At 38.8% G+C, this 14,282-nt stretch overlaps 2 protein-coding genes across 4 annotated transcripts in view; one reads left to right on the forward strand and one right to left on the reverse strand.

Moving 5' to 3' along the window:
* Positions 1-14,282, forward strand: part of sftpbb (surfactant protein Bb) — a 298,486-nt gene that overhangs the window by 275,854 nt on the left and 8,350 nt on the right. The window lies entirely within an intron of this gene.
* Positions 1-14,282, reverse strand: part of smtnb (smoothelin b) — a 133,660-nt gene that overhangs the window by 104,146 nt on the left and 15,232 nt on the right. For all 3 annotated transcript variants that reach the window (XM_056458823.1, XM_056458821.1, XM_056458822.1), the window contains exon 2: positions 1,442-1,599. In XM_056458823.1, the coding sequence (XP_056314798.1) occupies positions 1,442-1,599 (158 nt within the window). The remainder of the gene's footprint in view (positions 1-1,441; positions 1,600-14,282) is intronic.

Consider the following 14,282-nt stretch of genomic DNA (forward strand, 5'->3'; position numbering starts at 1 on the left):
TGCCCCTAGAGTGTGTTTGAGCTCAAAATACAACACAAATAATGTTTTATAACTCTTTGAAACTGGTACTTTTAGGATTTGATCCTAATTGTGGTGTTTTGGTGACTGTCGCTTTAAATTAAAATTAGATTGTGCTCAAAGGGGGCGGAGCTAAAAAAGCCTGCGTGTCAGCATAGCGGCAGATTAAAACATCTAAAACTCCACATTTATAATCCTCTTAGTCTCTGACGTTATGCTGCTTCTATATATAAATATTTAATATTTATATAGATATATAAATATTTCCCAAATTATGTTTAACAGCAATGAATTTTCACAGTATTTCCTATAATATTTTTTCTGCTGGAGAAAGTTTTATTTGTTTTATTTCGGCTAGAATAAAAGCAGTTTAAATATTTTGAAACCTATTTTAAGCTCAATATTATTAGCCCCCTTAAGCAATATATATTTTTGATTGTCTGCAGAAGAAACTACTGTTATACAATGACTTGCCTAATTACCCTAATTAAGCCTTTGAATCACACTTTATGATTAGAAATGGGTTGAAAATAAATCTTCTCTCCATTAAACAGAAACTATAATTCAGGAGGGCTAATAATTCTGACTTCAACTGTATATATGCACAGTTATTTTCCTCCCTGTAAATAAGGAAAGGGAAATAAATACAATAGAATAAACATATGAAACAAACTGTGCTTTAAGCATCTTCACTGAAAGAAAAACACTTATTATATCCACAAAAGTCTTTCAGGTCAAGAGCAGTGAGGGATTTTCTCCTTCTGTTGTTTGATTAATGATAAAAACAGTAGGCAGCAGGAATATTGAGCGCTGTCTCTTTAAGAGCAGTGCGGTTCTGATTTATGGTTTCTCTTTTACATCTTTTGATTCTCAACTCATTTGTTTATTACTTAAATGAGGGTTAATATGAATAATCACTAAACACCGCGTTTTGACACCTTTGCATGTATTTGACCATTAAAGCGCTCACATTAAGATGACTTTAGATGTGTGTGCTCGTCTCTGCTCGTCTCTGAGGCTGAGCGCACACACACAACAGCATGCGGTCTCGCTTTTAAAACATGAATGATTTAAAATGTTTATCAGTAAATGCTGCACATCTCATGCTGTAAACGTTTCATTACAGTACATGCTTTTAGTCATTTTCACATGGAACTGAGCTTTGCAGAGCAACAAATGTGTACGACTGGAAATGGGGCGGTATATGATGCAATAATCGTTTATCTCGATTAATGGTTTTTCATAATCGGTAGAAGCCGAAACCGAATTTTCGATTAATTCCACAGCCTTAAAAAGCACTATAAAAATAAAGATGAACTGAATTGGCTTCGGATCTTAATTAGCAGAACTTTTGTGTTTTTTCTAGCAGGTTTTTGCAAATCAGATTAAGGAGAGAGATTTTTTTTTAAGCATTTCTCCATACCAGCGCTGGTTTTCTTTATCCTCATGTCGGTGTTGGTTGGCACGTCTAAAGCGTTTGCTGGTCAGTGCTGCCTCCATCTCTTCAATCTCACAGCGCCGCAGCTCCCGAATCGCTGTCCGGATCAGACGCCGCTCATCTATGTCCACAGTCTTATCAAGCTGGAGAGACAGAAAGGGAGTCAGAATTATTAGCCCTCCTAAATTACTCACCCTCCGGTTTGTTCGGTTTTGAGTTTTTACTGCAAATGTCACATCCATAATGCTGCAACTGCTCAATACTTTATAAACATTTCTGAATTCGCTTTTGCTCTGATGATGACAGTTTAATATTTTAGAGCAGAATGTGCTTAAATCCCAGCCATTCATTAGCTTCTAGTGAAAAAATGAAGAGAATAAAACCCAGTCCTCCGTTCAACATTTCGTTTAAGTCAGAAACACACCACAACACTGACTTTCGGAAATTCTGATTCCTGTAGGCTTTAAAGAGCCCATATTATGGGTTTTTGAAAATGCCCTTCCATGTAGTGTGTAACATAGCGCTAAGTAAAGTGAAATATCCAGCTAAGGCTTAAATCTGTAAGTGTACAGTGTTTAAAATTATTGATTCATCTATAAACGAGTCGTCTTGCTAACGAGTCATTAGGTGTTTCGCGATGACGCGGCTACAAAACACAAGCCCCACCAGTAGTTGCGCGCACAAACCCGGGAGATATGAAACCTGCGGCCCCGCCCACTAACACAGAAAAAAGAGACACACACACACAGACGCCGCCGGTCGAATGAAGTCATGCTGTGCTCAGATGGATAATATTGACAGTCTCTACCCAAAGATGAAACTGTGAAGAGTCAGTGGTTGAGGTTTATTCACTAGTGTAAGTAAGTGCGATTAAAATTGTTGCCTCGTTTACTCTAGCTTGCAAATTATGTATTTGTTGTGTTTTTTACTTGTTAACCTGATACAGTACACGCGGTTACTCTTTATATTCTCTTATCGCATGTAAAGCCACGTCGAAAACGTGACGCGTGACGCTTTGTTTACGGATTTAACGTTAAAGGCTTTTGTGAGCTCGCGTTCCACTGCCGTTTGTCGTTGATATGGCCATCGTAAGCTAGGAGACTCGTGCCGATCTCCCTAGTTCTTCTGAGGAGGAGTGTAATGTGTGTGTGTGTTTGTTTGTGTGTGAGAAAAAGACCAGGTAGAGTGTGTGACGGCTAGGGGCTAGGAGACAGGAGACTCGTGTCGATCTCCCTAGTTCTTCTGCGGAGGAGTGTAATGTGTGTGTGTGTTTGTTTGTGTGTGAGAAAAAGAGCAGGTAGAGTGTGTGACGGCTAGGGGCTAGGAGACAGGAGACTCGTGTCGATCTCCCTAGTTCTTCTGAGGAGGAGTGTAATGTGTGTGTGTGTTTGTTTGTGTGTGAGAAAAAGAGCAGGTAGAGTGTGTGACGGCTAGGGGCTAGGAGACAGGAGACTCGTGTCGATCTCCCTAGTTCTTCTGAGGAGGAGTGTAATGTGTGTGTGTGTGTTTGTTTGTGTGTGTTTGTGTGTGAGAAAAAGAGCAGGTCGAGTGTGTGACGGCTAGGAGACAGGAGACTCGTGTCGATCTCCCTAGTTCTTCTGAGGAGGGTTGTGTGTGTGTGTGTGTTTGTGTGTGTGTGTGTGTGTGAGAAAAAGGGCAGGTAGAGTGTGTGACGGCTAGGGGCTAGGAGACTCGTGTCGATCTCCCCAGTTCTTCTGAGGAGGGTTGTGTGTGTGTGTGTGTGTGTGTGTGTGTGTGTGCGTGTGTGTGTGTGTGTGTGTGTGTGTGTGTGTGTGTGAAAAAAGCCTTACACTATGAAGCGTGTATGCACTGTGACTACTTTTATATTGTTGATTTGCAGCTGGGCATTTCACTCTGTCTCGCGCTGAAGCCTGTCACTGACGACCAATCGCAGCAGGCTGTCATCGGTCCAATCAGCGCAGATTAGCTTCGCGCTGAGGAGGGGTTTGGGAACAAATGAATCGCTGAACGATTCATATGGGAGTCGCTGGGATAATTAGGTAAAAATAAATGCAGATTATAAGACCATAAAAGTGTTTTTTGACCTTGCATGCATATTAGACTGTTGTTGGAGACCCTTACAACCTAAATATGACCCTATTTCATGTATAAAATGGGCTCTTTAAATAAACAAACACACTGTCAACACCAGGGATTACACAGATCACACTGTCGAAGCTAACTATATTCTTCTCCTAAATTAAACCAAAAAGCAATATTTCTCAGCATTATTTTCCCTGAGTACTGGAAAACAGTCTGGGAATGTGTGCCGTCATTCTCTTACTCTCATTTCTTTCGCCATTATTCAGCTTTTTGAAGTTGGAAGAAAAGGCGATGACAGCATGGAGAAACAAATGGAAAAAGCAGCATTTGGCAGCTCAGCGGCAGCGGCTCAACACTTTCTTTTAGGTATTGCTAATGCATATGCACAGTAGAGTTTCCCCTTACCGAATTCCCTGATTATGAATACAGATGGAGACCCAGCAGACGAGCGCCACACAAGCATGAGCATCTGGTACTAACAATCGTCTTGGGTGGTTTGATGATGCCCAAGTGTACAATAGCGACTACAGGTGTAATCGTGGTCAAACATGTCTTGGAGATGCATTATAATTCAGTCGCTCAAAGATATGCATCTGGTGGAAGTCCAAATCGAAAGGAAATCAAGACAATATAATGTATTGCAGTTATTGTGACATCACCAAATGGAAAAGACCGAGGTTATGAATACAGTCAAACCTAAAATTATTCAGACACCAGACCGGATATTTTGGTCACACTTTATTTGAAGGTTCAATTTTTACTTTTATTAAACCATTAACTATGACATTTGCCTCAATAAACTGGTCATTTACTGCTTATCAATAGATTTTAATGTAATAATTGGGTTTAGGTATTAATGTTGTCACCATACTGGAATTCGGTCGCAATCAGTACTGAAATTTTAATTTACTCACTGAATACAAGTTACTCACTGAAGCTAAGCAGGGCTGAGCCTGGTTAGTACCTGGATGGGAGACCACATGGGGAAACTAGGGTGGTGTTAGAGAGCCCAGCAGGGGGCGCTCAACCTGTGGTCTGTGGGAGTCCTAATGACCCAGTAAAAGTGAAGAGGACACTATACTGTCATATTATTAATTATTGTTATTATTATTTCCTTGTATTTGTATTTAAACCTACATGTACAATTGCATATTTGTTTATTTTTGGCTAAAGGGACCGCTATCCTGCTGTTGGGTTGATATGGGTTTGGGTTTTGTATTGTTGTTGTTTCTCATTTGAAAACTGAAAATCAATAAAAAAATATCTAAACCAAGATACTGAAACAATGTAGCCAGGGTGATGTGAATGAGGTTATAAAGTACACTGTTCCCGTTGGAGATTTACCCGACGTGTTTGTTTTCCATATCAAACTTGCGAAGTCTGAACTTAAGGAAAGGGAGCAGGACTGAACTTTGTGCACTTAATATTGAGGAAAAAGCCACAATCAGGTGAATATCTGCAGCAACTCCTCCGTTTTCAGATGTCTCCGTCTTACCCCATCCACACTGACACGCAGCAGCATCGTTTTAAAACCAAAACGGCCTCTTCAGCATTTCCAAATTGCTTCCTTTTTGGGGCTCAAAACTCTGGGGGAGTGTGGACAAAAGGCATAACCGTCGAAAAACGTATGCGTTCGTTTTGAAACTAAAACGTATTAGTCTAAACAGGGCCTTAAATTGGAGGTGGAGGGGGGGGGGGGGGGGGTTGGGGGGTTCTTGAGCGGACGGTTGGGGGCTCAATCAGCATGCCAATCCAGGTCAGGAAGCAGTTAGAGCATGTTTTGGACTGAAGGCTCGCGGTGCTCCCCTCTCCTGCTACCCACCATCGGCACTCCACTCCCCACATCGGACCTGCATGAACTGGGACTACGGCTGCACAACAGACACTATGCCCCTCACACCCTGCACTTCCTCCCCCCCCCTCCCCTCACTGTAAATAAACAGCCCTTCAGGGATTTCTCTTTCTCTGTGATCTCTCACCTGCAACATAGCGAACAAACTGTTGTAATGTGATAAAGGTTGAAAGTTTATGGACAGCCCAATGAGTCAAACCTTTTAATAATTATTCATCCAGGAAAACATACTGCAGTTTCACTTACTTTGGAAAAAATGTCTGCGGGACATGAGGAAGAGATTGAAGGAAACTTTCAATTACTCTTGATAAACAAAAGAAGCAAAAGCAGAGAGGAAAAAGGAGAGAGGGAAGAGAGAAAGAGAATAAAATAAGATGTTCATAAAAAGCTGATTGTTAAATATATAGTTTATTATTAACATTTGTTATTATTATTGTTTTATCCTAAAATAAATGTAAATTCAATGTTAAATGTACAGTTTGTTCTGATTTATTACTGTTATTTTTTTACTACTATTTACTGTGTTTACTATGTTTTTATATATGTTGTATATGTTTTTGTATTGTAAACTTCATTAATGGTTTGGCAATACATTTGTAATGTCAATAAAGCCACATTTTAATAAAATTGAGAAAGAGAGAATGAGAGAGAGAGAGAGAAAAAGAGAGAGAGAGAGAGAGTATTGTAAATATACTGATTATTATTTATTTTTACAGTTTTATCCTAAAATGTGGAATTTGATTGTTAAATGTGTAGTTTATACTGATTTATTATTTTTTACTACTATTTAATGTTTACTATGTTTTTATTTATACTGTACATGTTCTTTTTAATGTAAACTTTATAAATGCTTTAGCAATACATTTGTAATGTCAATAAACCCAATTTTGAATTAAATTGAGAGAGAGAGAGAGAATATATCTTGGAATAATATGATAGATTATTTATATTTTATTTATTTATTATTAATATTTTTATTTATTATTATTTTTATTAATTTATTTATATTTACTACTACTACTATGTGTGTACTGTTTTTTTATTATAGATGCATGTTACTTACATATATAATAGGTGAGAGAGATTTTATTTATTTTTAAAACTTACGTTAGACATCAATATTACAAGAGGTACATTTTATTCAAGGCATTTTGTAAATATTAGTTTATTATAATAGTAATATTGTAAAAATAGAGAGAGAGAGAGAGAGAGAGAGAGAGAGAGAGAGAGAGAGAGAGAGAGAGAGAGAGAGAGAGAGAGAGAGAGATGTGAATCAGCAGTTCATTCCAGGCTCACTGCGAGTATGCCCTTATAAGGACACAGGCCTCGTAGCTCCGCCCCCAGACTGTGATGGGGTCTGTATATGAGAGGTGAAGGGCCCAGAAAGAGAGCAGGATAATGAGAGTATTAGTGACACACATTCAGGAAGATGAGCGATGACCTGGAACACTTACCGTCTCAATGAGACCCAACATAAACATTTCCAATTCCTGGACGTTACTTCCTTAAAAAAATTCCAGAGGAAATTCGAGTTCTTTAAGGTTATCAAAACAGCCTTAATAATGTGTTATTCAGGTAGCCGTCATAAAAAGAAAATCAGGTTTTCCTTTCCAAAGCAAACTCTCCAAGAATACATTTAATCCCAGCCTTTTTAATAAACCGTCAGAATGACCACACACACACGAACATATTTTGGAAGAGGTTTGATTAGTGGTGAATCCACAAGGTTTATGGTAGTTTCACATGTATTTTTATTAAGCAGACTCCTAAATAATTGAAGGCGGACGTCATATGTGAAAAAAATAGTACTATCTGCTGGTTTGAAACGTCCAAATGACAGAATATAGTTTAATCCACAAGTTTAACCAAACTAAACTACCTCTAATTCCTCTTAAAAGTTTACTAGCTCATAAGTCCAGAATTACTTCACAAAGTTAATCCAAACATTCCTGATCGATGCGTAAAATGCATTAAAGAAATAGGATCTCGATGTCATTGTTTATGGAAGTGCCCTTTGGTTGAACATGTTTGGGAAAAAAAATTCTAAACTTTTTATCCTTGGTGTTAAAACAGGATAGCTTCACAGCAAAGGTCACTGGTTCGAGTCTCGGCTGGGTCAGTTGGCGTTTCTGTGTGGAGTTTGCATGTTCCCCCTTCGTTTGCGTTCACAGTCCAAAGACATGCGGTACAGGTGAATAGAGTAGGCTAAATTTTCCATAGTGTATGTGTGTGGATGAGTGTGTGTGGATGTTTCCCAGCGATGGGTTGCGGCTGGAAGGGCATCCGCTGCGTAAAACATATGCTGGATAAGTTGGCGGTTCATTCTGCTGTGGCGACCCCAGATTAATAAAGGGACTAAGCCGAAAAGAAATAAATGAATGAATGAATAAAATATACCCAAATGTCCAAAACTGTGCATTCTTAATATTTTTCCTATTACAAGCACTTTTACTAGTTCAGATAAGAAACTGTTAACTTTCTGTTTATTACTGAACATGCAAAACTTATAAGAGCTCGTTTTTGGAAAAATACAGAAAGCGCGCATTTTGGACTTTAGGCAAATTTGGCTTTAGAAAAATTTACCTATATATAGGTTAATTTTTCTAAAGCCTACAAAGGGATCCCAAATTTTGAAAATAGACAAAAAAAAATATGGTCAAGAGAAATTTTTTTTTTAATTAATTGCAAACCTAAATTTAGCAACAATTAACTGAATGCTTAACAAAAAATTTTAAATCCTATGAAACCTACAGGGATTTTTTCTTTCCTGAAATTGTATTTTATTGTTGTCAAATTCATTTTTCAGCATTCCATTTTAATGTTAAAATGTCAGATAAAATGTATTTTTGCATTTTATTTTTTATTTTTAAATATTGTGTTAATACAGTGTGTTTAAGATTTACTCAGCCACATTTTCTGATTTTTTGACAGTGTACCTTTATTACATTGTTAAAATTAAAACAAGTTAGAAAAACAGTGGGGCTACTACTAAAAATAAGGTTTTGTTATTGTTAACATTATAATGGGGTGGCACGGTGGCTCAGTGGTTAGCACTGTTGCCCTTCCTTTTCGCGCTTACCAGCTGACCAACCGCTTCCCTCTGTATGGCATTCCGCCTACAACCAGTTTGTCCCGTTAGCGCGCCACGTACGTCGGCTGATTTGAGATGCAGAGAGGAGTTGATCATGAAGACGGGGGTTTGAGTCCGGTGAAGAGCGGTTCCAGAAAGCAGGTAAGGCGAAAACAGAATCCAAAATATAAAACAAACAAGTGAATAGCAGGGTGAGAATGTGGTAAAATCTGAAAACGTGGTTAAAAAAAAATACAGACGAGGGCTTTTATTTTTTTGGATTGCTTTTGAAACGTGTTGGTTGGGTTTAGGGAAGTGGGTGGGCGGGTCAATCGATAAAAATGGTTGGGTTTAGGGAAGGGGGGGGGGGGGGGGGGGGGGGTCAGCCGATCGTTCGCTCAGTCAGTCAGAAAGTCTGTCAAAAAGTGAGTCGACAGTGGCCTCTGGTGGGTTTACACGAGAACAGCAGGCGCGAATGGCACTCGCGAGGGAAATCTGAGATCTCGAAAAGCGTACACGGCGACTTCTGGTGGGTTCGCGAAAACAAAAACTGCAGAAAAACGTGCCGCCGGGACGTTTATCGCGGTCTCCAGAAATGTCCGTAGAGGTACGTTTTTAAAATGAGCCTGGGTTGAAATTGTCCGTATTGTATGAGTGTGTGTAGTGAATGGGTGTTTCCCAGTACTGGATTGCAGCTGGAAGGGCATCCGCTGTGTAAAACATATACTGGAATAGTATGCTGTTCATTTCACTGTGGTGACCCCTGATAAATAAGGGACTAAGCTGAAGGAAAATGAATGAAAGATATTAGGATTTCTTAGAGAAATACATTGTACTGTACAATATTACATCCGTCACTTCAGCCTGAAGCAAACAACAGATATCATTTTTCTTAAATTAAATTGTTAGAATACCTTAAAGTGTCTCTCTTCATGTGCTCATGTAATGGGTCCTAACATTATTTCGCAGAACCTTTGACTATGGGTCAAGTACAAGTTTGGGAAATCTTGCTGTTTAGAAACTACACTGTAATTATTAAGCAATTCCCCCATCTTCACTTTCTCAACCCAAATCATAGTTTCCCATGAGCAGAGCGCTCAGAGAGGGAATACTAGACATTCTAGCTTGTAGATCGTCATTAAAACTTCAGGAATTATCTAACCCAACACACCTGAACAGCCAGCAGACACCAGATATCAAGGCACTAAACAACATGAATCATTATCCTATAAAGATGCAATAAAACAGGAGCTCCACTAGACAACTCAGCTGGGATTTTCTTTCCAAAGGTCTGATCACCTGAAACCATTCAACTCAAATGAGTTGCACAATCGGAGATAAGAGACGAATAACTGTAGTGATGCAACTGGGTGTGTTCGTAAAAGCTGCATGTACACTGGAGCACACAAAATAACAAGTGTTTATCATTTACTCATCCTCCACTTGTTCCAAACCTGCATGAGTTCCCCAGTACTGGGAAACACTCATTTACTACGGCCAATTTGGTTCATCCAATTCACCTATAGCGCATGTGTTTGGACTGTGGGGGAAACTGGAGCACGCGGAGGAAACCCACAAACTTTACACAGAAATGCCAACTGGCCCAGCCGGGACTCGAATCAGTGACCTTCATGCTGTGGGGTGACAGTGCTAACCAACCACTGAGCTACCATGCCAACTGCATTCAAGTACACATATGTTGAAAATAAACATATCAATACACACACACACACATATATATATGCAGTATATAGACATTAGGGATAGGCGATGTTGACCAATTTGGCATTGTACGATGTCTAATATGAAACATCGCAATGGATGATGGCATCGTCGTCTTAGGCAGCGGTGAATTAATTATTTATGAAGAATTAATTCATTCATAACGAATTATTTATTTGTAGCCTACCGTTTCAACTACCTGACCTGCATGGTCTTTATTTTACCGATAACCAAATCCGAAATAAATAAATAAATGCCGAGTTCAGACTGCATGATTTTCAAAGTAGTCGTGTCACAGATGTTTTCACACTGCATGACTATCTGGGCTAGCATTTGGTTGCTGCTTTGTTTACACTGCAAGATGGATCGGCGACATGGAGCGAGATGGAGCTTTCACACTGCATGACTTTACAATAGGAAGAATCGCAGACAACTTCATCTAAACTACGTCTCACAGCCAAAAACACGTGGTATATCTTTTGTTATTAACTAACGAGAAAGAAGCCTTTAATGGTGTAGAAAATGTATATATCTGCTCACCTGAGTTGCTCACCTGAATTAGCAATTTCTCCTCAACCATGACTCCTAACTTTCTGTATGAAACTTCAAACAGACATTGGTGCTCCTGTCAAACCTCCACTAGTTTTTCCTCCATTTCTTGGGTCCAAATAAACCGAAAATGAGCGCTTTTAACTTCTCCCTCAACCTCCCGCTGGCCTACAGGTACACAAACACACACACACACACACACACAAGCGAATGCTGCTCTATTATTGGCTGTAGGTGATCGCCGATGTTACTTTCAGTCAAAACTCATTTCACACGGCATGATTTGAATCGCCGCAGCTCCAGATATTAAGCACGGCAAATATCTCACAGACATCCGTGACTCATCGGCAATTCACTCAGATCGCGTCTTTGATAGTTCACACTGTAATTGTCACTCACGTGCATGACCACCGATTTGGCTGTGATTTAGCGCAACTGAAGTCATATGCATTATTTTCTAACTAATTTCCGAAAAATGTATCATGCACATAAGTGGGCTGCGTGTTAATTAATCAGTTGCGTAAAAAAACAAAACAATTTGGTGTCAATTCATGAGGTGGTGCTTTGTTCTCTTCTACAAGAAAAAGGAAGAGGAAATGTGTTCATCCAATCCACTGCATGAAGAGGAAGGAGAGTTCACTTCCTTGCCAAAGAGAATGTAGAGCATATTTCAATGCCAATGACAAATTTACGAAAACAAATTCTGAACAGACTGACAGTATGTCAAAGGTATGAACACACACACACGGACGCGCACACACACACAAAACAGCAGCATGAGAAATGTGCGACAGGCACTGAAACTATGGAGCCAGATCGGTCGCAAAACTAATACATTTACAAATTAAAATTCATCCACAACATAATTAACTATTACAAAATCCAATATGTAAGTTCAAACAACGATTAAAAAATACACAAATCCAATTCATAAATTTAAAACACGATTCAAAAATATGCAAATCCAATTTTTTAATTCAAAACACGATTCAAAAATATGCAAATCCAATTCGTAAATTCAAAACACGATTCAAAAATATGCAAATCCAATTCGTAAGTTCAAAACACGATTCAAAAATATGCAAATCCAATTTATAAATTTAAAACACGATTCAAAAATATGCAAATCCAATTCGTAAACTCAAAACACGATTCGAAAATATGCAAATCCAATTCGTAAACTCAAAACACGATTCGAAAATATGCAAATCCAATTCGTGAATTCAAAACACGATTCGAAAATATGCAAATCCAATTCGTAAATTCAAAACACGATTCAAAAATACACAAATCCAATTCGTAAATTCAAAACACGATTCAAAAATACACAAATCCAATTCGTAAATTTAAAACACGATTCAAAAATACACAAATCCAATTCATAAATTTAAAACACGATTCAAAACTACACAAATCCAATTCGTGAATTCAAAACACGATTCAAAAATATGCAAATCCAATTCGTAAACTCAAAACACGATTCGAAAATATGCAAATCCAATTCGTGAATTCAAAACACTATTAGAAAATATGCAAATCCAATTCGTGAATTCAAAACACGATTAGAAAATATGCAAATCCAATTCGTAAATTCAAAACACAATTCAACAATACACAAATCCAATTAATTTGGCAAAAATATGACCGGCGGGGTACCATTGGTGTCGTGACCCGGATGGGATTGAGGTTTAGGGGGATGAGTGTAGCGGAGGTCAGCTAGTGAAGTGTTGTGCAGGTAAACCTCACTCCTCTGACTTATAAAGGTGTTCTAGCGACAGACACTAGAGGCCATGGTCTTTAGCCTCCTTGGTAGAGCAACCGACTCCCATGAGTAAGGTCGCCAGCGGGAGTTACACATGCATGAATTTTATTTTGCAAATGTATTGTTTTTGAGACTGATCTGGCTCCATAAAACAGATACACAATAGGTTTCTCAACCATCCTCCACATTCTTTCATTATGTTACACACTTTGTCATAAAGTGCTCTGTGAGGCGAGTGACAGTATTCTGGATTTTGGCTTTCGCTTGTACGGTGGCTCTGAACTGTCAAAATACCTCTCAAAACTCTTTCCAATGCGAATAAAATACATAAAAATAAAACCCAATTCTAATTCTTTTATGTCGGATAAAAATTTCGGAGGCAGCGTGCAAATGCGATTAACACGTGAGGTCAAATTTATTTTTAAACCTTCGAAAAATTCGCATTTAATTTGCAATGAACTTTAGATACATAAACACAGCCTACAGGTAGACTTTCATGAACTCCTTAAAATCCTTTTGCATTATGGAGATGTCTAATATTTAAGGTCACTTTAGGACACACTTCAGGACTTCAATGATGTGAGACTGTCAGATGTGAATGACTGAACTGAGATCTGCTTCCAAGTCGTATATAAACAGACACCAATTGAAAAGTCTTTTGGGATATTTTCAGGAAATGCCTTCATCAAGTTGAGGAGCACAACTATCAAGACAAATAAACATCTTTAATGAAACACAAACTGAGCTTCAATTTCACAATCCCATCCTGATCCAAAAACTCTTTTTATACGGTGACTGTTGACATCATATATGTACGCATATGTACGTATATATTTATGTATATGTGTATTGATTAGGTTTTATGCCACCATTAGACCCCTTTTTTTTATCTGATTTGATTATTAGGGTATAATGACCATACATAATTGTTCTCTTAATTAGAATACAACCAGAATGTTCAGGTTAGATTGAATTTCCTTTATGGTCCAATTATTTAGGACACGGCGACGCAATGGGGCAGTAGGTAGTGCTGTTGCCACACAGCAAGAAGGTCGCTGGTTCGAGCCTCGGCTGGGTCATTTGTCGTTTCTGTGTGGAGTTTGCATGTTCTCCCTGCGTTCGCATGGGTTTCCTCCGGGTGCTCCGGTTTCCCCCACAGTCCAGACATGCAGTACAGGTGAATTGAGAAGGCTAAATTGTCCATAGTGTATGAGTGTGAATGAGTGTGTATGGATGTTTCCCAGTGATGGGTTGCGGCTGGAAGGGCATCCGCTGCGTAAAACGTGCTGGATAAGTTGGCGGTTCATTCCACTGTGGCGACCCCGGATTAATAAAGGGACTAAGCCGAAAAGAAAATGAATGAATTAATTAATATTTAGGACACTTGAAAGACAGAGAGAAATGGTTAAATTATTGCATCTGGCCTTGAGTGAAATATGCTGGTGGCTCGTGGTTTGGGGCTGCGTTGCTGCCAGTGCTGTTTGGCAATATTGTCTGAATTTACGATTTATTAATGTTGAGTAGTACAGACTTTTAAAGCCATTCCTTCTGACGTGGTTACATAAGTTATGTAATGGTTTTATTTTCGAGCATGATAATAATCCCAAATATTCTACTAATGTGGCAAAAACACACTTGGGAAAAAGAAACTGCTGATGAAACACTAACAGACAACAGGCCTCCACAGACCAGAGGTAAACTTGAGGCAGAATAGGACCACCTGGACAGAGAATGAAACATAATATGACAGCCTAAAATCTAAAGACCTTTTTGAAGAAGAGCTGGGTGATACGGCAAAAACGTCATC

The sequence above is a fragment of the Danio aesculapii genome, chromosome 5, assembly GCF_903798145.1.
Source record: "Danio aesculapii chromosome 5, fDanAes4.1, whole genome shotgun sequence".
Classification (NCBI taxonomy): domain Eukaryota; kingdom Metazoa; phylum Chordata; class Actinopteri; order Cypriniformes; family Danionidae; genus Danio; species Danio aesculapii.